Source organism: Protopterus annectens, chromosome 6.part1 (assembly GCF_019279795.1).
Source record: "Protopterus annectens isolate FY-2018-M chromosome 6.part1, PAN1.0, whole genome shotgun sequence".
NCBI lineage: Eukaryota > Metazoa > Chordata > Ceratodontiformes > Protopteridae > Protopterus > Protopterus annectens.
Genome location: NC_056738.1, coordinates 350250007 through 350273905, shown reverse-complemented (window position 1 = coordinate 350273905; position 23899 = coordinate 350250007). Strand labels below are relative to the sequence as shown.

Below are 23899 nucleotides of genomic sequence, written 5' to 3'. Positions count from 1 at the left end.
TGGCATGCAAGGTTTCCCCAAAGGAGAATTCTTCTGGTGGGGAAGGCTGGAATGGATTCTTCAGCATCAGATTTAGTTAATGGCTATCTTAGCTGGATGGCAGCTGAGGCCTACATGGATGGACATGCTGGCTGAGGCCTAGCCAAGGGATGTGCTGGGGTAGATCAATCCAAAAAATGGTGAAAATTTCTGAGGTCGATGTAGTGGTAAAATTTCGGGAGGTCGATGTAAGAGTAGGTTCAGGGGAGGCCTCAGTCAGCAGTTTAGGATTCAGCTGTACTGAGCAGTTTTCTGGTTCGGCGAAACCGAGTTCACGATCATGCAGCCTTACCGTGGTTTCGGCGAAACCGCGGACCGCCAATATCTCCTGCGCATCTTCCACGCGTCGGTAGTCGGAGATAAAAACTGTTAATGCAAATCAGAACAACGAAACTGTTCTACAAACTCCGACCGGCCTAACAGGGTAAATCGGTTGAGGGGAGGGCTGGCCGGCTGCGAGGCTGCTACGGAGTGGGCTAGGCCTAAACAAGAACGAACAGTAAAATTTACAGGTTATGTGTTTGTTAAACAGGTTAAACAATTACTTTTCTGACATCGGCTGAGGCAGAAAAGGGTACTTAGCAAGTCTTCGCCGTAGAAGTAAGGTATTAAGTCTGAGTATCCGACCGGATCCGACCGAGCCGCTTCTGCCGAACGGCTACTTGAGCGGCGAAAGCAAGAAAAGACTAGATGCTTTGATGCGCGGCGCTGATGCACCATGACCGAACCAACAGATGACACGGCGACATCAGCCGAACCGAACCGGACTTTGAACTGCTTTGGAATCCGGCCGACTGCAGGGCTGCGACAACTCCACTTGTTATGACTGCAGATGCATCCATGAAGGACATCCCCTACAATACCTATCAGGTTTTCTGGGGGCAGGAGGAACAGAATTAGGAGTTAAAGAATTTTCCACAAAAACATCATCCACAACTTCCAAAACTAGAGGTATAGCCAGAGGCCTATGCTGTGGCGAATCCAAAAATTCCCGGATTCTTTTCTTAGACCGAGGAAAATCCTGACATTCCCATTTAAAGTGCTCCCTGAGAGTATTCAAAGTATCCACAAAGGAAAAATCTTCTGGAGGGGAGGCAGACGGGATAGAGTCCTCAGCATCAGAATCCTCAAAGCCAGAAAAAAAGTTGAGAATTTCCTTCGTCACCAGCAGAAATACTGGAAACCTCAGAATCTGAGACACAAAAACATAAGGAGACAATTCCCTAGCCCTCTTGGAAAGGGGGGGATGAGAGCCCCTTAAATCAGGGAAGGAAGATCCCCAGCCATCTTTACCAACTGGGACTGAGGCACAGAAGGGGAGTCTGACGCTTTCTTGTGAGTAGATTTGTGGCTGGAAGGTTTGTTAGTAATCCGGAGGGACTCGGGAGGCCTAGCAACTGCAGAAGTCTGAACTAAGGTAGTCGGTCTAGTTCTGGTCTCTTGTCAAAAAGAAGATGAGTCAGAAGCCAATGCCTGCATAGCAACTCTGGACCAATCTGAGGCAGCGACAGGCGGAGGGTCTGAAGATGAAATAGCAGCCTGCGGCATATGGAGGACTCTGTAAAGGTCTCGGCAGAGGCCTGCTGCTGAAAATCTGCACACCTCAGGGGCTGCGAAAGCGCCTCACTGACTACCGCTGTGCTGACAGATTTCACCAGTGCATCGTCAGCAGATTTAACCCTAGGCCTGTCGCGGTCCTTGTCTTTGTGTTTCCTAGGTATATCCAAAGTCAGGAGACCAGAAGACCAGAAGATGCCATACCAACAAACTTAGGCCATAATCCTAAATGCTTATACAAATTCTTAGCTCTACTGCGTATGGTGCACGAGTTAAAGGAGTTCTCAGTTACGGACGTCGTGCTCAAGGCCCAAACAAGTTATACAACAGGAATGAAAATCACGGTGCGGAATCTGTTTTCCACAGGCAAGACAGTTATTAACTTTATCTGACATTCGTTAAAGCAAGAAAAAGAGGATCCCCAATGGGGTAGTTATCTGAAGGCATCTTCAGCTTGGTAGTCGGAAAGCAAAAAGGTAAACAGCCGACCGGCACTAGTGCGAATTGCATCTGCTTCGGGCTCCGCGCCAAGAAAGACTGAGGAAATGGCGTCTCCTGCCTCCCTTTATATCTGACGTTCTGACATCAGTTTTATAACCGGCGGCAGCCGACGTCATATACAGAGGACTCTGGTATTTGGGCCGACTGACTGCTACCGGGAGCTGGATAACCCATATGTTAGGACTGCAACAGTGAAACACGAACATCTAATTCTGTTCACATACCAGAGAAACATTCCCCCCTCACATATCCAAGTATTTTAATAATGGAACATCTCATTACTCCTGTCTATGCTTTCTTCACAACCTCTATTTGGTCCTCAAGTAAATTTTAAATAAAAGGACATTTGCAAGAGTGAGGAACATAACAGTAGCAATGTGTATGGTCCACCAAGCCAACTTATACTTACTATATGCTTAGTTGCATTAGATGCCTTGGGATCCTTAAACTAGTTTCCTGGAAAGTAAGAGCTGTGCAGCCCAGTTATGCTTTCAGTGGGATTTAAGCAAACAAAAAATGCTTGCTTCAACCTATCCTGCTTGAAAGGGACACCTTTCAAATTATAGGCACGAACAACTGCAGAGGGCAAGCTTTTCTTTTAAGCTACACTTAACTTTGGTACAGGGTGCTTCAAAAGACAACAGTTTTGTTAAATAAGGCAAAAACAGATATTCATAAACGAATTTCCTTTTCTGACGCAAGATCCTGGGGGGGGGGGGGGGGGGGGCAATTCAAAAATCTACATGTGCAAACATGACAAACTATATGGATGCTAATCTGAAAAGTCTTGTAAAATTACACTAAGAACTAGAACTCCAGGCTCAGGTCTTGTTGGGCTTAAGGCAGGATGGCAACTGAAAGGGTCAAGATGCAACACCTATGCAGCATCTCCAATGGCAACAGCCGACAGTTCACTTAGCCAAATTCTGAAGTCACAAAGGCTGTATTCCCACTTCAGCAAACCCAGAAACCAAATCTGTTACTTCGCTATCAAACTACTTTGTTCATCTGCAGAACAGCTGAAGTGTGTTCTTAAGAGTTTCTAAATATTTTACTTCCTCAGTGCCACCCCCCCCCCCAAATCACGCACACAAACACCCCTACACAGAGTAAAGTCTGCATTGCTCCTTCAGTCTTTAGAAAATAGAAGACCTGTGCATTTTTAAGTGTGGCAAATCCCCAGGTCCTGACGGACATTGAAGTTCTTAACGATCCTTACTCAAGATCTAGCACAATGCATGTAAACATGTTCAATTTCATTCTCATGACTTCGTTGAATATAAAACCCATTAACTGTGCCCAACAGAAGTTTATAAATACTATCTCCAAGCCACCAATTTGTTCCCTTACGCATATAAACCAAGCAAGCTTTTATCCAACAGAGACTGTGTTAGATTAGGAGTATTATGGATTAAGAACATAGTACAAAAATACCATTACCATTTGGCTCAACTGCTAGAAAAGCTTTTGACCAAACATCTTAATCTTATTTACTCACTGTTTTTGGAGGCCACTGCTTTACCTTAAAGGTTTAACCACTGACTTCTGATTTAAATGGTTCCTTTGTTATGGTCCATTTTGGTGCTCAAACGTCTCAGAACATTCTTCACATGAACACCAGACTACTAAACCACTACTAAGTGTGTAACAGGGATTTTCACGACATGAGCAGGATTTCCTATGACTTAAGTAAGGCAACTTGAACAATTTTGAAGACACTAATGCAATTTTCTTCTTCATCCCTCATCCAAGGACCCCTGCAAAATGCAAAATATATCTTGCAAGTTTCAACTGACTTCCAGTTTTAAATTAATTTTACTAAATTACATGTCTTGGTCACATACTGTGCTGTCAGACCAGAATAGTACAACATTCTTATCGCAAACTGTTTGCCTGAAACATTTAAACAATTTACTGAACAGGTTAGCCCAACTAGGTGGTATTGGTACTGACTATAGGGAATCTGGCCAGGGCAATGGGGAACTTCCCCTATTCTTTTCAATAAGAGGCATGGGATTTTTTTTATAGCTACTTAAACCACTACCAGCTAGGGTAGATGGGGCCTCAGTTTAAATATCATCCAAAGGGCGGCCTACTGAGGAGTGCAGTACCCCCTTATAGTGCACTGCAGTGTCAGTATTGGAAAAGTAATCAAGCTACCTGGTGTGGAGTGCAGAATCACAACCTTTTGGATCAAGATTACTGTGCTACAGTATTGCACTACTAAGACTGCCAAGTCAGAGTTGTGAACAATTTTCCAACATACAAGCAAACCCCAGCAGACTTTAGTCTCTTCGTAGGGTTCAGCATCCAGAACTGATTATACAGATGGTTACCCCTTGCAACAGAATATTGCAATAAAACCACATTATTGCCCAAGTTAAATTCACCTTTCCTCAACTTATCAGACTCTGTGCAAAGTACTGAAGTTGGTATCCTAAATTTTCTTGAGTGTTCCTATCACTACTGGACGTAAGCTACAGACAGCTTTGGGAACTACACACAGACAAGAACCAACTACTTTGAAACTATTTCAAGGACAGGGCTGTAGACCCATGGAATGGACTACAGGAATGAGAAGTGGAGTGGGAATCCACAAAAGCACTGACAAGAGCATGGGACAGAAGATAAAGGGTAATGCAGGATTGGAGGGAAAGTTAAATGCACTTAAAGTGCAGACTACACAAGATTACAGTCTCCTTATGCCATACTGCAAACACACCTGCCCCTTGTTCTGGGCTTTCAATAGACTGGGATGACGTTCAGCAGACCTGCAGCCTCATTTAGGCTGTTAATTTTACTTCCGTTACAACACTGAAGTTTTACTCTCGTTACAGCACTGAAGTTACTGATGTGCTGCTTCCTATTTTTCACAGCTTTGTGGCAAAGATCGCACGTAGCATATACAACATACACTGGACTATGTTGTTTTGGGGCTTGATGTTGGCAGCCCAAAAGTATATGATGAGACAGAAAAGCATGGAGCCCACTAGGAGTGCAAAACTAGTGCAAATGTTAATTGTTCTCAACTCCTGCCTATGTTGCGTTCTGCTATTCTAAAAGTTTCTTCAGCAGTCTCAGCAGCAAATCATCTCTAGTCAGGGGTTGAATAGCTGCTTCAACTTTCAACATGAAAAAGGTAAATTATGTCACTGAAAACATGTTGACAGGTGGCATACTGATTAAGCTATATGCCTCAGACACACAAGGTACAAAGTTTGATTCACACAAGCTTAAAATGCAGATATCCTAGTGCTTAGCAATAAACCTATGAACAATGTAAAAAGGAAGCAAAATATTTTTAAATAATGCAAATTGTATCTGTTAGCACAGTTACACCATAAAATTGTGCTAGTTAACACGCAGCACAGTCTAGGGATATCCTAGCAAAGTAGCACACTGTGGTGGTTAACTTCTACTTGCTTCTAACTACATAGTAGGAACTTTTTCATTACAATTTATAGTTAAAACACTTCTCTATGTATGCAAAAAAATGGCTGTCTTATTAAAGCAATTCATCCACTGTCGCAGGTAGATGGACCCCATTCTGATACAGAAAGGACACAAGATAAAGAAACTGTCTTGTACAACACACACAAATGAGTTAATTTAGAACCTACCAATCTACTGGCATGTCTCTGGGCTTTATCAGGAAACCAAAGTACATGGGGGAAGGACACAGACTAACCATGAATCAAACTGAAGAACCAAGGCATGTGAGGCAGAGAAGTTAAAAGCGGCATCACTATGCTACCCCCCACTCACATTCCTCAGAAAATATTTAGGCTTTCTACAAAGTTGTCAAGTATTTCAGCTTTGTAAATTCTGAACATGTACCTGTTCAACTGTACTGTTTTTGTGCCAGTTTAACTGAACTGCTTTGATGCACTTTTCCTGGATTTCCTGCTTACTTTACACTGCATTACTTTATTTGCATTTTATCAGGAAAGTCCACTGGGCCATTCAGTGTCCATTTTCAGTGGAGGCCCAGGGAGAAAAGCTCTGCAATTAACTTACATTGGTGAATATCATATAACAATGCATTCAGCAGTAATACAGAGTAGAAAAACATACAATTCATAAGTAAATACAACAGTAGATTTGGCACTCAGTAGCCAGAAACATCTGCATATAGTCACACAAGTAAAGAGGTAAGATTACATTCATATTTTCTAGGTTTTAGAGAAGTGAGGCGTTATGGTGACCATTATAAAATTGTAGATAGGAAGGCATCAGTGATACTAAATATTTTAAAAGGAGGAGGCTGGGCGCATATACAATTCCAGGTAGAAAACGTATTCACATAATGCAGTTTTGAAAATGGCAGGGTTTTTTGTTGTTTTAACTGAAAAAGGTAGGGCATTCCAATTTTTGGCTACGACAAAGTAGTAAAGGAGCTGGCCAGCTGGAAGGTTTGGCTTGTTTACTTGCAAGAGCTGCAGGTTCTCAGATCTGAGGGGCCTCCTTGGGAGGTAGCAAGCAAATATTGAGCTGAGGGCAGAACAATCTGAAGGTTCAAAGATCATTTTGTGCGCTACAGTTAAGCTGCACGTAGGTGAGGTAGTGGAAGTTGAACTGTAGAGCAGCGCAATGATGGGCAGAGTATTTGGCATTAGTAGCGAATCTGGCTATTTTACTGTAACAAGTCATGAGCTTGGTCCTCCGACAAAAGTTTGTAAATTTACATGCCATGTTTTTCATTGGCTTTTACTATTGTACACCAATTCTTTGAATGCACTACTTAATTTACTGTCATTTATACACACCATTGCATTTTGGCTTCAAATATGCAGCATCATGACTCTGCACTTTTGGTGCAATTAAACTTTCTTAATGTGAGTCAGCAAAAGTAAAACGAGTATATACACATTAATCTTGAGAAAACAGAAGTTAGACAACTGCATGCTTAAATGGTACTGAACAAGAATGGGACTCTTGCATTGTTAAAACAGTATGTACCACACAGTTCTTTAGAATTGCAAACAAACATTAAAATGCAGTTAGGATGAACTAGGACATCATCTCGCTTTCATATAGAAAGCTGCATTGTTTCCAAGTCTTGGCCCCAATCATGCTTGCAATGTTTTTAGAAGCATGCTACTTTAAAAATTCTTAGCATTACGTACCTTAGCCAGCCTTGCTCTTTTGATTAAATCATTGAGCTTTCTAAGTGCAGCATTTCTTGGTAAACTCTGGATATCTTTAAACAAATCAGTTTCTTCTGCTTCAAACAGTTTCCTATTTTCTGCAATTAAGAGAGGCTGAGACCAGAAGGAGCCAATATAGACCCGCACCACTTCAGGAGTGTTGATAATTTTCCCTAAAGACCACATAAGTGCACCATAGACTCGCATCAACTGCTGGGTCTCGATCTGGTCAGCCTTGTTCAGGACGACTCGAATTTTGTCTTCATGGTTCTTCAGAGCTTTGATTACATCAGAAAATTCATCAGAAATGTCCAGCTTGTGAGCATCAAAAAGCAAAATGATGCGATCAACTCTTTCAGCAAACCACTCCAATACAGCAGCAAAGTCATACCCTAAAATAAAGTCAGAGAAACAACGTTTCAAAAACAGTGCACTTCATTTTACACTTGAAGCAACTTCCATGAAAAAAAAAAAAAAACAGACACCACCTAGCACTCAGGTCCATCAATCACCTCCATCGATAGAAAAGGAGAATGAAGGCCAGGCTCTAAGACTGGCAATCAGCAAGTAGATTACCACTATATGGGATGAAGTTCCTCTCCTGGACAAAACTGGGCACTGCCTCAACAAAAATTCACACAGAAATGTACAAGGTATGTTATGATGTGCTGAGGTTTGCAAATGTAAACAATCTGTGAGCTAAGCTGTCACAAAGAATCAGTGTCAACAGGCAGTGCAAACTTGTCCAGCATAAGAATGAAGTACTGTAGGTAAGCTACTGTAACACCACCTCTCCCTGGAGGAGTAGTACACTTAACCACAATATATGAAACCATGTTGTGGGACATGATACTCTCTGAATGTGTTGCAAGTACTGCAATGAATGTACTAGTACACCGTAGTTCACTACTGACACCCACTCAGCACAACCACCACCAAAGGTGGTATCATACAGGCTGCAAACAAAATCTTCAGCAAGAGAATCCCTTTATTTTTCACCAGAAACTATCTTACAAAAAGGGCCTGCACAAGACCCTTAGCCAATCCCAATAAATTACTCTTGCCCAGAGAAACCAACACAGGAGAAACTTAACATTTAGTTCTCTCTCTTTCATAGGAGAGAGTAAATAGACCCAGTACTACCAGCAAAAGCTTCCCAAGTAGGGGCACCACATTCTGATCAAAAAGGGGCATATTAACCACTCTTCCTCTTATGACCAACAAGACTTCTCTCCCCTGCCCACTTAGGATACCCTCAATTGCCAGAGAGAACATTGGCTAAGCCTCGCTACATGGTGGCTGTATGGACAACACCAGAGGGATCCAAAGAAAAAAAAATTGGTGGCCTGAGGAAACAGCTTTGGCTACAGCAGAATCACCCACCTGTACCTGTGGCAAATTACCAAATCTACTGTGATGGCAAAGGCTATTTAGCTGTCTTTTTGTGGCTGGAAGAAGGCCCAACTAGTTTGTTCCATGGTCAAGCTGAAAATACATTTACAGGTATATAGTACGCCAATGACCACCAGGGCCTTTTATAAGCCTAGCCATGCAACCCAACCCAACTCTGTCCCCAAGTATCATTGGAGTTTACTAGGAGAGTGTATTGTTAGGAAGTTTTAGAGGTTATTGGGGGGGGGGGGATGTCAGACAGAGGTAGACAGTAAAGTCCAAAGTATTACAGGTATGTCTGCTTTCCCATAAACTGGTCAAAGTTAGGGATAGACTGCTTCACAAGGATGTGGAACATGTTCTAGCACAGAAATATTTTGAGACAACTGTCGCGCCAGTATGTCTTATGTCGCAAGAAAATTTTAAATCTTTGGATCGAATGGTTCTGATGCTACTCATTTTGTGGATTTCCAAAAGGTCCATCAGAGCTTGATAAGCGGATAGTATGCCAGAAATAGATAGCTTCTCAGTAACATGCAGAACAGAGTACAGACATAGGGCTTTAAGTGGACTGGTACAGGACAATTTGTTTATAACCCAGATTCTCCAAGTAACCTTTGTGGGTGTTCCAACTGCTCCATATGTCTGGTCAGGTACATGCAGAAGGGGGCATTACAATCAAAGAAGGGTCTAATAAGGGCTGAAAAAGAAACCGTGACTTCCTTGGACATGTATGCCATGCCCTTAGTTATAAGTTGGTTAACTTAATTTTCTTTTTAACTTGGCCACATGTTGGTCAGAGGCCTGATTACTATCTACATATGTTCCTAGATCCCAGACTCTTAGGAGCTTACTGAAGTAATTAGCCTGGGTGTCAGTTTTCCCAAAAAGCACTACAATGCATTTCTGGCACCAGTCACTTGTCTCAGTCAGTCCCTCGTTTTAAGGTGCGTGTGTCAACGGGGGAATTTATAATTCTCCATTTGCAATCATCTGTGAACTTGGTCAGCCAAAGGCCCTCGTCATTGGCCTTTATCTCCAAAGTAGTAGATGTGAAATAGTAGCAATCCCAACATGGTGCCCTGAGGTATCCTGTTGTTTACAGGTCTCTTAGTGGAGGTACTCACCAGTCCTGACGTCTTGGGTCCCATCTGTAAGCAGCTGGAAATCCAGTAAGTTACGTAGGGATTTAGGCCAAGTTTGGTGAGTCCGTCAACTATATCAGAGTGCAGTACTGTTTCAAATGCCTTAGCCAGGTCCAGGTAGGTGATATGCACAGTTTTCCCCTCCCCCGTTGCCTTGATGACCTTGTCAAAGAAGTCCACCTGGTCTAGTATGCATGACCTTCCCTTGACAAAGCCAAAGTGGGCTGGGTCCCAGTCTGAAGGTTGCCCATATCTTTGTTGATCATAGTAATAATTCATCCATAGCTTTGCATATTAGCCTAGTAAGGCAAAAGTCTGTAGTTTCCAGGGGGCAGTTGATGGTCCACCCTTGTGAAGTGGGATAACTATTTTTTTTCTGTCTTAGTAGTAGTTTCACAGAAAAAGTTAGTTTAAACTTTAAAGGTAATGTAGAAAGATTTTTTTCCCCTGAAGGGAACTTATCTGCTCAGGAAGGAAAAGGTGTTAGCCACCAATCCTCGAAAGCCCAAACTGAAGCAGAGTTCTCTTCACTGAGTCAAGAAAGCTCTGAAGTGCTTGGTGTCCAACCATTTAGTCAGCACAATTTGAGATGACTAAATACTTGGCATGTGGAAAGTGTCCTGCAACTCTAGAAGCTGTCAAGTCTGTTATATCCTATGCAGGGTATAACCCATAGAGCTTACGCTACTGCAGCAATCATCATCTACTTGTGGCCATAACAACCTCCCCCCACCAGCTGCTGTAAAGGCTCCCCACCAGTTTCTTTTTCTTAGGTCCAGCTGGAGAAATAACCAAAGGACAGGTAAGTGAATCCATGCTTCTGCATAGAAAAGTCTGTTCCCCAGTAAAAACAGCTGGAGTTGGTCGGAAAGCAAGTGATCACTAGTGTTCACAAGCAGTGCACACACATTTGCCAAAATATACACTAACGCCAATAAAACAAATGTAAATGCACCAATAGTATATTCTTGCTAAAAAAAATAAATACCTGTAAATATAGACTGCTAGATCACACAAATGTAGCATTACAGAAACGCACTAAAAATGTTATGCAAAAAACAAGTGGGGGAGGAACTCCCCAATGGGGACTTATCTGCCAAGAAACTGGAAAACGGAGCAGATCATCAATCCTATGAAGACCAGGAGCAGCATTTTCTAGGGAAGAGCATGAAAGTTAGTTGAAGGGTTGTTCTTTAACAAGGAGCCAGTGTGAGCAAGGAAATTACTGAAAGCCACTTTTAGTGAACGGGGTTTGTTCCATTTTCTTCACTGTTGTGCGACAGTGGAGTTGGTATATACAAGTTAGTGGGGTGTGGTGGTTTCATCGCCATATGGGGGGCTGCAGGGGAGCTTGCACTCCTTGCAAAAAAGCTTGAAAAGTGTTTATTTCATCGCCATATGGGGGGCTGCAGGGGAGCTTGCACTCCTTGCAAAAAAGCTTGAAAAGTGTTTATTGAATCATGTTAATGCATTTGTCTTAAGAATAATCCTTATACAGATCAATTCTCTCCAAGGCAGCAAGGGTTTTGATGTACAGGCTGCTGTTTTCTCTTTCAAGCTCGAGCCACAGCAGCCTGGGTGTTTGCATGGGGGAAACAGACTTTGGAAGAATGGCTGGCTGTTATATCCTTGGCAGGATATAATCTATATAGCTAAAGCAACTACAGCAGTGACTTCTGATGAATATCTGCATTTATTCCCCCTCACGCTGGGCTTAAGGAGCAGCAGCAGCATTTCGTCTGTGTCCATACCCAAAACACAAGTATTAGCACGTTTGTAGTATTTCAGGTATCAGTAGCTACAGGAGGCAAAGACACCAGGGCCCACTGAGATGCACTTTCAAGGTTGGGGTCATTTGAAATACAACAGCTAGCACATGCTCAGTTGAGGGACCACACAGAGAACCCTCTACTCTCATCTACTCCAAAATAATTAGTACAAAGAACCATTTGGCTAATCTGGGGATTCCATTCAGATGGCAGTTACAAGGGCTGCCAGTTCCACTGATCTGCATTTCACAGCTCTGTCCTGATAAGAACTGTGGTCCAACCTTGGAAGCTTCTGCCCTAGCAATTTTTTCTGAACACCACCCTCCCACATTCTGATACAAGAAGTGGACAGATTTTTAATCTGGGACGGTGATGATGAACATTTTGGGCTTGGTGTGTCAAGTAGTTGGAAAATGCCTATCTTGACTCTGCTGGCGTGTCACCCCCACCAAAACAGTGAACAAAAGAGAAAATTCTTTACATATTCATTTATTTTTTTAAAAAATGCTGTCCCAATCATGTGTGCTGCTATGTATTATAAAAGTAAAAGAAAAATCAGTGACTTACAACAGAGAAAACAATATGCACAGTGATAAATTGGGCTTAAAATAGTGCACCAAAAAGTTACCCTACTTTTAATAGTAATTTTGAATTAAACTGAACAAAATATGGAATACACTGCATTTGATTTGATTATCAATTAATGATTTTTGTTGCACAGTTTTAATGGATATGTGCAGGGTCACATTTCTTGTATTTTTGTTCAGTTTCCTTCGTAACCTGGGTGTTGAATGATGGTGTCACACCCAAAACGTTGTGGCGTGTCACCTTTATCTCCTGTGTCATAGGTTCGCCATCACTGATCTAGGCCAACTACAAGACTGACATTCTGAATGTATAGATATATGCACAGGCTATTAAAGAGCCCTGGCACTTGGCAACTAATGTCTCGGTTAATGAAGAAGCCTTGCACCTGACATCTTAGTTCTACAAACATACTGCTAGTCTAGATATCAAAATGGCACTGTTCCTCTTAAAGGTTTATTAAATATACTCTTTACACTGAAGCCATCAGACCTCAAACTCAAGTGATCTGGTAGCACCACCACTTATAGCTAGTCAGATAATCTGACTACGTGCATATTTTTCTATCCCCTCTAATGACAAATGCTGAAGAGAAATGTCCCTACCTCCTACACAGATTTTATCTGAATACGTCTGCACTCCTGGACTGGCCTAAGTGGCACATCTTCAAGGCAGAATAAAGTACAGTTGTGTGCACTCGCCATAAATATAGATGTTAGAGTGTATTTACTGTTGCAGTCATCACATTTGTGTTATCTGCTTGCAGTAACCCTCAGTCAGCCTGATTATCAAAGTCTTGGGTCCTGTGTCGGTTGCTGTCCCATCTTCCATGATGTCAAGTAGTCAGGGGTATAAAGCATGCAGCCAATGCCATTACATCAGTTTTTCTTGCCCCAGATGTCAGGTGCTCCCATAATGGGGAGCAATTATATACAAGGTTACACCTCCAACAAAAAAGCAAATAGATCAAAAAGTTTTAAGCATAGTAAATAAGAAAAGAGGTATACTCAATAGAAGTCAGGGGGGCTGGAGGAAGGGTAAAGTACAGTTTTGTACCTACCATAAATGTAGATGTTAGAGGATCTCCATTGCTGCAGTCCTTACATATGGGTATTCCGCTGTCCACAATCAGCCCGAATACCAAAGGGCTAGAACCGGCGTCGGTCATCAGCGCTCGAGACGGACGTCAGTACGTGCCAGTACAAATGCGCATGACCGACGCCATATACTCAGTCTTTCTTGCCTCAGACGCCAGAATGCAAAAAACACCACCCAAAACCAAACCTAAAAAGGGGGAAGGAGGGAGGGAAAATTGGACTGCAGCAATGGAGATCCTCGAACATCTACATTTATGGTAGGTACAAAACTGTACTATGTTCTTCGTCTCCCATTGCTGCAGTCCTTACATATGGGTAGAATCCCAGAGCAATGGAAAAAAGGGAGGCTGGCCAACTAAATAGCATTAGGAGCTGCTAACATGCCCTGTAAGATTGCAGTGGCAAACCCAGCCCTAGACCTAGAATAAAGAGGTAAATGATAATGCTTTGTAAAGGTATGTACAGAACTCAAGTAGCTGCCTCTAGAATGTCTTTAGTAGCTACCCTCTCAAAAAAGCAGTAGAGGTGGCCGTAGCCCTAGTAGAATGAGGCCTGATCCCAACTGGAACATCCTTTCCATGATGAGAGTAACAAAAGCAATACAATGGCCAATCCACTTGGAAATAGTTTGTTTCGAGACAGCTTTCCCTTGTGAAGTCAAAGCAAAAGAAACAAATAATTGTTGAGATCTTCTGAACTCTTTGGTTCTGCTCAAATAATACCTTAACTGCCTATGTACATCCAAAGAATGCAAAACTTTTTCCCTTTATTTTGGGGGTTAGCATAAAAAGTAGGCAAATGTATAGATTGGTTCAATGCCACATTAGAAATCACTTTAGGCATAAAAGTAGGATTAGTACGCAAGGAAACTCTGTCATTGTGAAAAATCAGAAAAGGTTCCACTGCCATGAGGGCCTGTAATTCAGATACCCTTCTAGCAGAAGTAACAGCCAACAAAAAAGCAGTCTTCCAAGACAACAACTTCAATTCAACTGTAGCTGCAGGTTCAAAAGGAGGCAGAGTCAGCTTTTCCAAAACAAAAATAAGATCCCAGGCAGGAGTAGGAGCTCTTCGTGGGGGTCTTATATTCTTTGCCCCTCTAAGAAACTGTTTAACCAATGGATGCAAAAACAAAGGAGGGTCACAATCATAGTGAGCAGAAATAGCTGCAGCATGCACTTTTACAGAAGAGAAGGACAAACCCTTGTCCAATAATACAGTCAAATATTGCAATGTACAACTCAAATTAGGCAATTTGACATCAAAGCCTTTAGCTGAACTCCAAAGAAAAAATCTCTTCCATTTATCAGCATAAACCTTTCGAGTACTAGGTCGCCTGGCTTCCAAAATAACATCCAAAACTTGTTGAGGGAGCTGAAGGCCCTCCTTCTTTAAAACAGAATGCGCCAGGCTGTCAGGTGTAGTGATTGCACCTTGACATTGAGAAAATGATTGTTTTCCTGAGACAATAAGTGAGTAATCTGTGGTAATGGCCAAGGTGTCCCCATGAATTAAGCTTCTCAACAGAGGGTACCAATGCTGACGAGGCCAATCCGGTGCTATAAGGATCATGCAAGGTTTGTCCCTCCTGACTTTCAACAGTACCTTTGGAAGAAGAGGCAAGGGAGGAAAAGCATACACGTGAAGGTTGCTCCAACTGAAGGATAGTGCATCTATTTTCCAGGCTGTTGGATGAAACAGCCTTGTGCAAAACAGTGGCAGCTGGAAATTCAGAGGAGAAGCGAACAGATCTAGGTCTGGAGCTCCCCAAGCCATGGTCAACTGAAGAAATACCTGAGGGTCCAACTTCCATTCGTGAGGATCCACAATCTGTCTGCTCAGAACATCTGCTAAAGAATTTTGTGCTCCTGGCAGAAACTGTGCTCGAAGAGTGATGTGCAGATTTAAAGCAGTTTCCCATAACAGCATTGCTCGTCTGCAAAGAGGGTAAGAATGAGTTCCCCCCTGCTTGTTGATGTACCACATGACAGTTGTGTTGTCTGTTCGAATCAACACCAGTCCTGGTTGAAGTAGGCCCTTGAATGCTTCCAAAGCAAATTGAACTGCCAGCATCTCTTTCATGTTGATATGCAAGTGAAGTAGCTCTGGGGGCCAAAAATCTTGAATCCATTTTCCTGTGAAATGAGCTCCCCAGGCTGACTCCGAGGCATCTGTCGTTAATATCTGACTTGCCTCTGGTTGGGTCACAGAGAGTCCCTTGTTTAGGTGACATTCCTGAGCCCACCACACAAATTCTTTCTGAATGCAAGGCAGAATCCGAATGACAGTGTCCAAATCGTGGCTGTGTTGAATCCAAACGCTTTTGAGATACCATTGCAGCTTCCTCATATGCAGTTTGGCATTGGGAAGTACTAGAATGCAAGATGCCATGAACCCCAAGGCTTGAAGGACTGTCCTTGCAGTCAGCCTGGACATTACTGATAACTGTTGGAAGTATAGGTGAAGATTTCTTTGTTTGTCCGGGGTAAGAAATGCCATCTGAGCAGCTGTGTTCAGTCTTACACCCAGAAAACACATCTCTTGTGAGGGTACTAGACTGGACTTTATTTCGTTCACAGAATACCCTAGGCATCTTAAAACTGTCATTACATACTGCAGATGTTGAAGAAGTTCGTGCTTGCCTTGAGCCAGAATCAAACAGTCGTCCAGATAAGGATAAATTTGAATTCCTTTTAGTCTGAGAAAAGCTATTACTGGAGCCAGGACTTTTGTGAATACCCTGGGCGCAGTAGACAAACCAAAGGGCAATGCAGACAGCTGATAATGCAAATTCCCATTCCGAAATCTCAGGAATTTCCTGCAACTGGGCCTGATAGGAATGTGAAGATAGGCTTCTTTGAGATCCAGAGTCACCATCCAGTGATCTTTGCCCAACATAGGTAACAGCTGTTGCCGTGTTAACATCTTGAATTTTGGAATTTCCAGAAAGGTGTTTAGAATGGACAAATCCAGAATTGGTCTCCAAGTATTTCCTTTCTTTGGCACTAAGAAAAGATGGGAATAAAACCCTGTGCCCCTTTCTGCAGAAGGTACTTCCTGTATTGCTCCCAACTGAAGCAGAGAAGAAATTTGTGCCTGTGCTTCCAGTCTTTGCTGATGAGGCACATCCGCATACCTTTGAAAGGAGGGAATGTGTGAAAATAAAATTTGTAGCCTCGATTTATTATGTCCAATACCCATTTGTCTTGGGTAACCAAATGCCAATTCCTTTGAAAAGTCCCAGTTTTCCTCCTAGAGGAGCTGCCAGCAAGGCAGAGTCCGCAGCTGAAGACACAGGTCATTGGGTCTGTTTCCGAAAGGACTGACCCCTGCCCTCCCAGCAGAAAGGGTAGAAGAACTCAAAGTCCTAGAAGTAACAGGGCCCTGAGAGGAAGCCCTACCTCTACCTCGCCTCGACCTGCCCCTAGATTGATAATCCGAAGAGGGGAAAGACCATCCCTTAGCAGGCCAATTTCTACAGAACTTAGGGGCTGAACCTGTAAAAAGTCCTTAACCGTCTGCATAGACTTAGCTTTTTCCTCCATTTTTTTCAAAACTGACTCTACTGGAGGGCCAAAAAGAACATCAGATTGCAGAGGAGCATCCATAATTCGAGCCTTAACATGCTCTGACAAGGTCTGATCTTTAAGCCAGGCATGCCTGCGAACAACTGAACTAGTAGCAGCCACCCTGGAAGAAGCCTGTAAAGCATCAAAACCACACTGCAAAGAATGCTTACCAACTTGGTCTGAAGCATGCACTAAATCCTGAAGCTCCTTACATTCAATACCTTCAGCTAAAGCATCTACTTTACATTTCAATTGGCCCAGCAAATAATTTTGATACCTGAGCATATGAAACTGACAATTTAAAGCTCTCATAGCCAAAGTAGAAGAGGTATACAGTTTTTTACCCCACCTATCCAGGGCCCTAGCATCCTTGTCCAGAGGAACTGGATTCTTAACCACAGAAGCCCTAACACCTTTGGGGCCCTGAGTAATAGTTTCTGGATCAGCCCTAGGACTCAAGTACTTGTGAGCTTCCGGAACCCTGTAGTATCTATCTGGTTTAACCGGGGCAGGAGGCAGAGAATCTGGGTTAAGGGCAGCCTCAGAAAATACATCCTGAACAACATCCAGTACAGGAGGAATAGCCAAGGGCCTATGCTGAGGCAAAAACAAGAATTCTCTTAGCCTTTTACGAGAATCAGAATAATCCTGGCCTTCCCATTTGAAATGTTCCCTCATGGAATGCAAAGTCTCAGGGAAAGAAAAATCTTCTGGAGGGGACGCAGAGGAGTAGTGTCCTCAGCCTCCGAATCAGAATAGGAGGGAAATCCTGAAGTTCTTCCACAGAAGAATTTGACTCATTGGAAGACTGAACCAAATCCTCCAACTCTGTCTGTACCCTGGGCCTCTTCTCAGGGGCATAGAACCCTAATTAAAGTTATCAAATCTTCAGCCATCTTTAACATGTGCTTCCTAGGAGCTGGACCCTGGGACTAGCACCAGCAGGGGCAGACTTAGACTTAGAATGGCTTTTGCTTTGAGAAGGAGGAGGCCTAACTACCCTATGAGGGAGGGAACCACCGACATCTGAGAAGCACCCTCAGCCTGGCCTAACACAGGAGAAGCCACTTCCTGTAGTAACAAAGGCTCCCTTGAGACTCAGGTAAACTTTCAGAAGGAGCCGCTGAAGTATTCGGTGGTTCTACAGAACCGGCGTGCGGAGTGGACGACTCATCCTGTTTGGACCGCAAAGCCTTCTCTTTGCATTTCTTAGAAGAACCAGGCCGGAGAATCCGACGGCATGTTGTAATTACAACGTTTACCAAACACAAGCTTAGCACAGTCCAACTGACGTTTAATAGTACGCTTGTTAAAAGTAGCACAAAAGCGACACCCAACCACGTCGTGCTCAGGCCCTAAACAAGGAATACAGAGTGAATGGTAATCCCTATGAGGAATCTGTTTCCCACAAGAAATACAGTTATTAACTTTTTCTGACATCCGTCAATACTGAGGCAAGAAAAAGACAAAAGTGTCCCCAACGGGGTACTTAGCCCAACTTGGTCTCCGGTCTGAAACTCAAAAACCGACAATTCCAGAACGCCGAACGGCACTTGCAAAAGGCTGCTTCTGCTTAGGACCACGCGGCAAGAAAGACTGAGTATATGGCGTCGGTCATGCGCATTTGTACTGGCACGTACTGACGTCAGTCTCGGGTGCCGATGACAGACGCCGGTTCTAGCCCTTTGGTATTCGGGCCGATTGTGGACAGCGGAATACCCATATGTAAGGACTGCAGCAATGGGAGACGAAGAACATCCAGGACTGCAACAGTGAACACACTCGAACATCTACATTTATGGTAAGGTGTACACAACTGTACTATGTTCTTCATGTTTCACTGTTGCAGTCTTCACATTTGGGTAGATTCCTAAAGCTAAGGATGGGAGGAGGTAATTAGATAGCATTAGGACCAGCTATAAGGCACTGCAAGACTGCAGTGGCAAAGCCAGCTCTGGATTTAGAAAAAAATTGTCAAGTGGTAATGCTTGGTGAAGGTATGTACAAAATTTCAGGTGGCAGTTTCTAGGATGTCCCTGGTAGGGACACCTCTGAGAAATGCTGGAGAGGTAGATGCAGCCCTGGTTGAATGAGGTCTTTGCTTTCCACAAGAAATACAATTGTTAACTTTTACTGACATTGGTTTAGAGCAAGAAAAAGGTTCCCCAATGGGGTACTTAGAGCAAGAAAAAGGTTCCCCAATGGGGTACTTAGCTTAGTTGAAGACTTCGGTTCTGAAACTCAAACGAAAATTTCAGGAGTCTGCCGACTGGCACTTGCGAACTGCTTCTGCTTCGGGCACCGCACAGCAAGAAAAACTGATGTAATGGCGTCGGCTGCATGCTTTATATCCCTGACTAACTGACATCATGGAAGATGAGACAGCAACCGATGCAGGATCCAAGACATTAATAATCAGGCTGATTGAGGGCTACTGCAAGCAGATAACCCAAATGTGATGACTGCAACAGTGAAAAGTACAGTTGTGTACATACCATAAATGTAGATGTTCGAGTGTATTCACTGTTGCAGTCATTACACTTGGGTTATCCTGCTGGCAGGCTACCCACAGTCGGCCTGAATTCCAAGTCCTAGCCTAGCGTCGGTTGCAGTCAACCTCTTCCCTGACGTCAGTGTGCCAGGGGTATACAAGATGCAGCAGACGCCATTTTCTTCAGTTTTTTCTTGCCCCAGATATCAGGTGCCCCCAAAAGGGTAGGCTAAAAACATTGCTTATAAAAAGCATGCACTAAAATAAACATTACCTTCATCTACAAGCAAATACACCACAAAGGTTGTATAGAATAGAGAAGTACAGATAAGTCCCAGCGAAGAAAGGGGGATAGTGGGTGGGTAACCTGGACTGCAACAGTGAATACACTCGAACATCTACATTTATGGTAGGTACACAACTGTACTATGTTCATAGTGTTTCACTGTTGCAGTCATTACACTTGGGTTGAATCCCAAAGCGGAGGTTGAGCGGCTGGGTCTAAATAGAATTAGGAGTGGCTATGAGGCCCTGTAGAACTGCAGTGGCAAAGCCTGGTCTGGATTTAGAGTAAAGAGGTAAGTGGTAGTGCCTTGTAAAAGTGTGCACTGAAGTCCAAGTTGCAGCCTCCAAAATATCCTTGGTTGGTACTCCTCTGAGAAAGGCTGCTGAGGTGGCTGCTGCCCTGGTCGAATGTGGCCTAATGCCCTTAGGCACTGATTTGCCATGTTGTGAATAGCAGAAACGAATGCAGTGCCCTATCCATTTTGAAAGTCTGCTTTGAGATGGCCTTTCCTTGTGATCCTGCAGCATATGCCACTAAACGTTGCTCAGTCTTTCTGAAAGCTTTAGTTTTGTCCAAGCTTTAGCTGTCTGTGTATGTCCAAAGAATGTAGAAGTCTCTCCCCTTTATTCTGGGGATTTGGATAAAATGTAGGCAAATGAATGGTTTGATTAAGAGCCACACTTGATACTACCTTAGGCATAAATGTTGGGTTTGTCCTTGGAGAAACCCTGTCCGGATGGAAAATGATAAAAGGTTCCACAGCTATTAAATGCCTGTAACTATGAGACTCTTCTTGCTGAAACTATTGCTAGGAGCAGAGCTGTTTTCCATAAGAATTTTATCTCGGCGGTATTGGCTGGCTCAAAAGTAGGCAGCGTGAGCTTTTCCAAGACAAAGCTGAGGTCCCATGCAGGTACTGGTGCTCTTCTTGGGGGTCATGTTTTTGGCCCCTCTGAGGTACTGCCTTAGTAGTGGGTGTGAAAAAATAGGTGGATCCGTATTGTAATGAGCTGAAATGGCAGAGGCATGGATCTTAATCGATGAAAAGGATAGGCCTTTGCCCAGCATCTCAGTTAGGTGTTGTAAAATCTGAGGAATATTTGGTACAAGCATGTCAATTCCTTGTGCCTGGTTCCAAGCACAGAATCTCTTCCACTTTCCTGCATATGATTTTCTGGTGCTGGGCCTCCTAGCCTCCAGAATAACTTCCATAACTGCTTTAGAGAGAGGTGTGTCCTGAATGGTTACATTATCTGCCATGCAGCCAGATTTAGGGTTCTGAGTTGGCTGTGCAGAATCTGATTGCTTTGTTGGGTCAGTAAATGAGGAATTTGAGGTAATGTCCAGGCTGGGCCTTGAGACAAGCTCTTTAGGATTGGGTACCAGTGCTGGCGTGGCCAGTCTGCAGCAATCAGGATAATTTTTGGCTTCTCTTGTCTGACCTTTAGGAGTAGCTTGGGGAGGAGAGGTAGTGGAGGAAAGGCATATACTGTAAGGTTTTTCCAGCTGAATGATAGAGCATCCACTTTCCATGCTAGCTTGTGAGAAGTCCTTGTACAAAATCTCTGTAGTTGACAGTTGTGAGGGGAAGCAAATAGATCCATGTCTGGGCATCCCCATTTCTTTGTTGTTATGCTGAAGATTTGTGGATCTAGTTTCCACTCGTGAGGATCCATGAGGTTTCTGCTTAGTTCATTTGCCAGAGTATTTGTCTTTCCTGGCAGGAATTGTGCTTGCAGGTGTACTTGATATGTCAATGCTGTGTTCCACAAAATCATGGCTTGTCTGCAGAGGGGGTAGGAATGCATGCCTCCCTGCTTGTTTATGTACCACATGGCTGTAGTATTGCCCGTCTTTATCAGCAGTTGTCCTGGATGAAGCAGATCCTTGAAAGCTGTCAGGGCATTCTGGACAGCCAGCATTTCTTTTAGATTGATATAAAGATGTATTTGGCTTGTATGTGCCCTGAATACCTTTTCCTGCCATGTGGGCCCCCCAGGCATAATCTGATGCATCTGTTATTGTCTGCCTGGCAGTGGGTAAAGTGAAAGGCTGTCCCTTGTTGTGGTGACAGGCCTGTGCCCACCATCGAAACTCCTGTTGCAGGCAGGGAATGAGGGTAATTAGTTTTTCCAGGCTGTGGCAATGTTGAGTCCAAACACTTTTTAGATACCATTGAAGTTTCCTCATATGCAGTCTTGCATATGGAATTAACAGAATGCAGGATGCCATGAAGCCCAAAGACTGCAGAATTTTTCTTGCAGATAACTGGGTTTTTGCTGCCAACATTTCGAAGTAAGAAGTCAGTTGCCTTTGTCTGGCGTGAGATAGGCCATCTGGGCAGTTGTATTTAAGCTTGCACACAGGAATATTACCTCGAGAGGGTACTAGTTTTGATTTCTTTTCGTTTACTGTGTACCCAAGGCAAATTAGCAATCTTTTTACAAACGCCAGATGCTTTAGTAGAATGCCCTTGTTCTCTGCTTGAATAAGGCAGTCGTCCAAGTAGGGATATATTTGAATTCCTCTGTCTGCAAAAAGCAATTACTGGTGCCAGGCATTTTGTGAAGACCCTAGGCGCAGTAGATAAGCCAAACGGCAGTGCAGAGAATTGGTAGTGCATTGAGCCAGCTATGAATTTGAGGTATCTTCTGCAAGACTGCCTGATTGGGACATGCAGGTATGCCTCTTTTAGGTCCAAGGTCACAAGCCAAGCCTTCTTGCCCAGCATGGGCAGAAGCTGCTGCAGTGTCAACATTTTGAATTTTGGAACGTCTAGAAAAGTGTTTAGAATAGACAGGTCCAGTATTGGTCTCCAGGCTTTGTCCTTTCTGGGTACCAAGAAAAGTCGGGAGTAAAATCCTTGCCCCTGCTCCTGTAGTGGTACTCGCTGAATGGCCCTCATGTCCAGGAGGGATGAAACTTGCTTTTGTGCCTCTGCCCATTGATTGTGTGGCAGGTCTGGCATGCCTTTTGCCTTTGGCAGGGTGTGAAAGTGGAACCTGTAACCCTGAGACACTATATTCAAGACCCATTTGTCCTGGGTGATCATGTGCCTGTTTTGTGAAAAAAGTGCTAGTTTTCCCCCTAAGGGAGCCTCCAAAAGATAAGTGCTTGGTACTGGTAGAGGAAAGTCATTGGGACTGTTTCCTATAAGGTTGAGATTTGTCTTCTCTGCTTTTGGAGGTAGAAGCATCCCATTGTTTAGGCCTGTATGAGCCTTGGGGCTGGGATCTGCCTCTAGGGCGTCTGTATCTGCCTCTGTGGCCTATCTGACACTGGAAAGGACCAATTTTTTTAAGGCCAGTTCCTGCTAAATCTGGGTGGCTGTACCTGTAAGAAATCCTCAACTGTCTGCATAGATTTTGCTTTATCCTCCATTTTCTTCAACACCTCTTCTGCCTTAACACCAAACAAAGTATCATGCTGTAATGGAGCATCTAATAATTTTGCTTTAACATGATCAGGCAGATTCTGTTCCTTTAACCAAGCATGCCTCCTAATCACAGAACCCGTTACAGCGGCCCTACAACAGGCCTCCAAAGAATCAAAACCACATTGCAAAGTATGTTTTCCCACTTGTTCAGCTGCATGCAATAAATCCTGCATTTCCTTGTTTTCTGGACATTCAGAGTTAGGCAATGTTTTCTGTCTTAATAATGACATTAAATATTGCTGATATTTAAGCATATGAAATTGACAATTTAAAGCCCTTACAGCCAAAGTAGCAGAAGTGTAAACTTTTTTCCCCATTGTCCAGTACCCTTGAATCTCTATCAGAGGGAACAGGGTTTTTAGCAGTGGAAGGCTGGACTCCCTTAGGACCCTGAGATATAGTTTCTGGGTCAGCAGCAGGGTTTTTGTATAGATATTTATGGGAATCTGGGACCCTGTAGTATGTCTGGCTTAACAGGTGCAGGGGATATAGAGTCTGGAGACAGGCTGGACTCTGAAAAAAACATCTACAATGTCCAGAACAGGGGGAATAGCAAGGGGCCTGTGCTGAGGAAGTAAAAGAAAATCTCTGAGCCTTTTCTTAGATTCTGAATAATCCTGGCTCTCCCAATGAAAGTGCTCCCTCATGGTATGCAGGGTTTCCCCAAAGGAGTAATCTTCAGGAGGAGAAGCTGAAGGAATAGATTTTTCTGCATCAGAATCCTCATAGGGAGGAAGAGAGTATTCCTGTTCAGAAGAGGAATCAGAGGAAATGAAAACCTGATCTGAAGATTCATATTCTGTCTCTTGCCTAGGCCTCTTATCAGGAGGGGGATGGGAACCCCTGATCAAAGTAATAAGGTCTTCGGCCATTTTGAGCATCTGT

At 43.4% G+C, this 23899-nt stretch overlaps 1 protein-coding gene across 1 annotated transcript in view; it reads right to left on the bottom strand.

Moving 5' to 3' along the window:
- The window catches only part of EHD1 (EH domain containing 1), a 586485-nt gene that overhangs the window by 243883 nt on the left and 318703 nt on the right, over positions 1 to 23899 (bottom strand). Inside the window, exon 3 of the mRNA XM_044075765.1 lies at positions 7224 to 7636. Coding sequence (XP_043931700.1) covers positions 7224 to 7636 — 413 coding nt within the window. The remainder of the gene's footprint in view (positions 1 to 7223; positions 7637 to 23899) is intronic.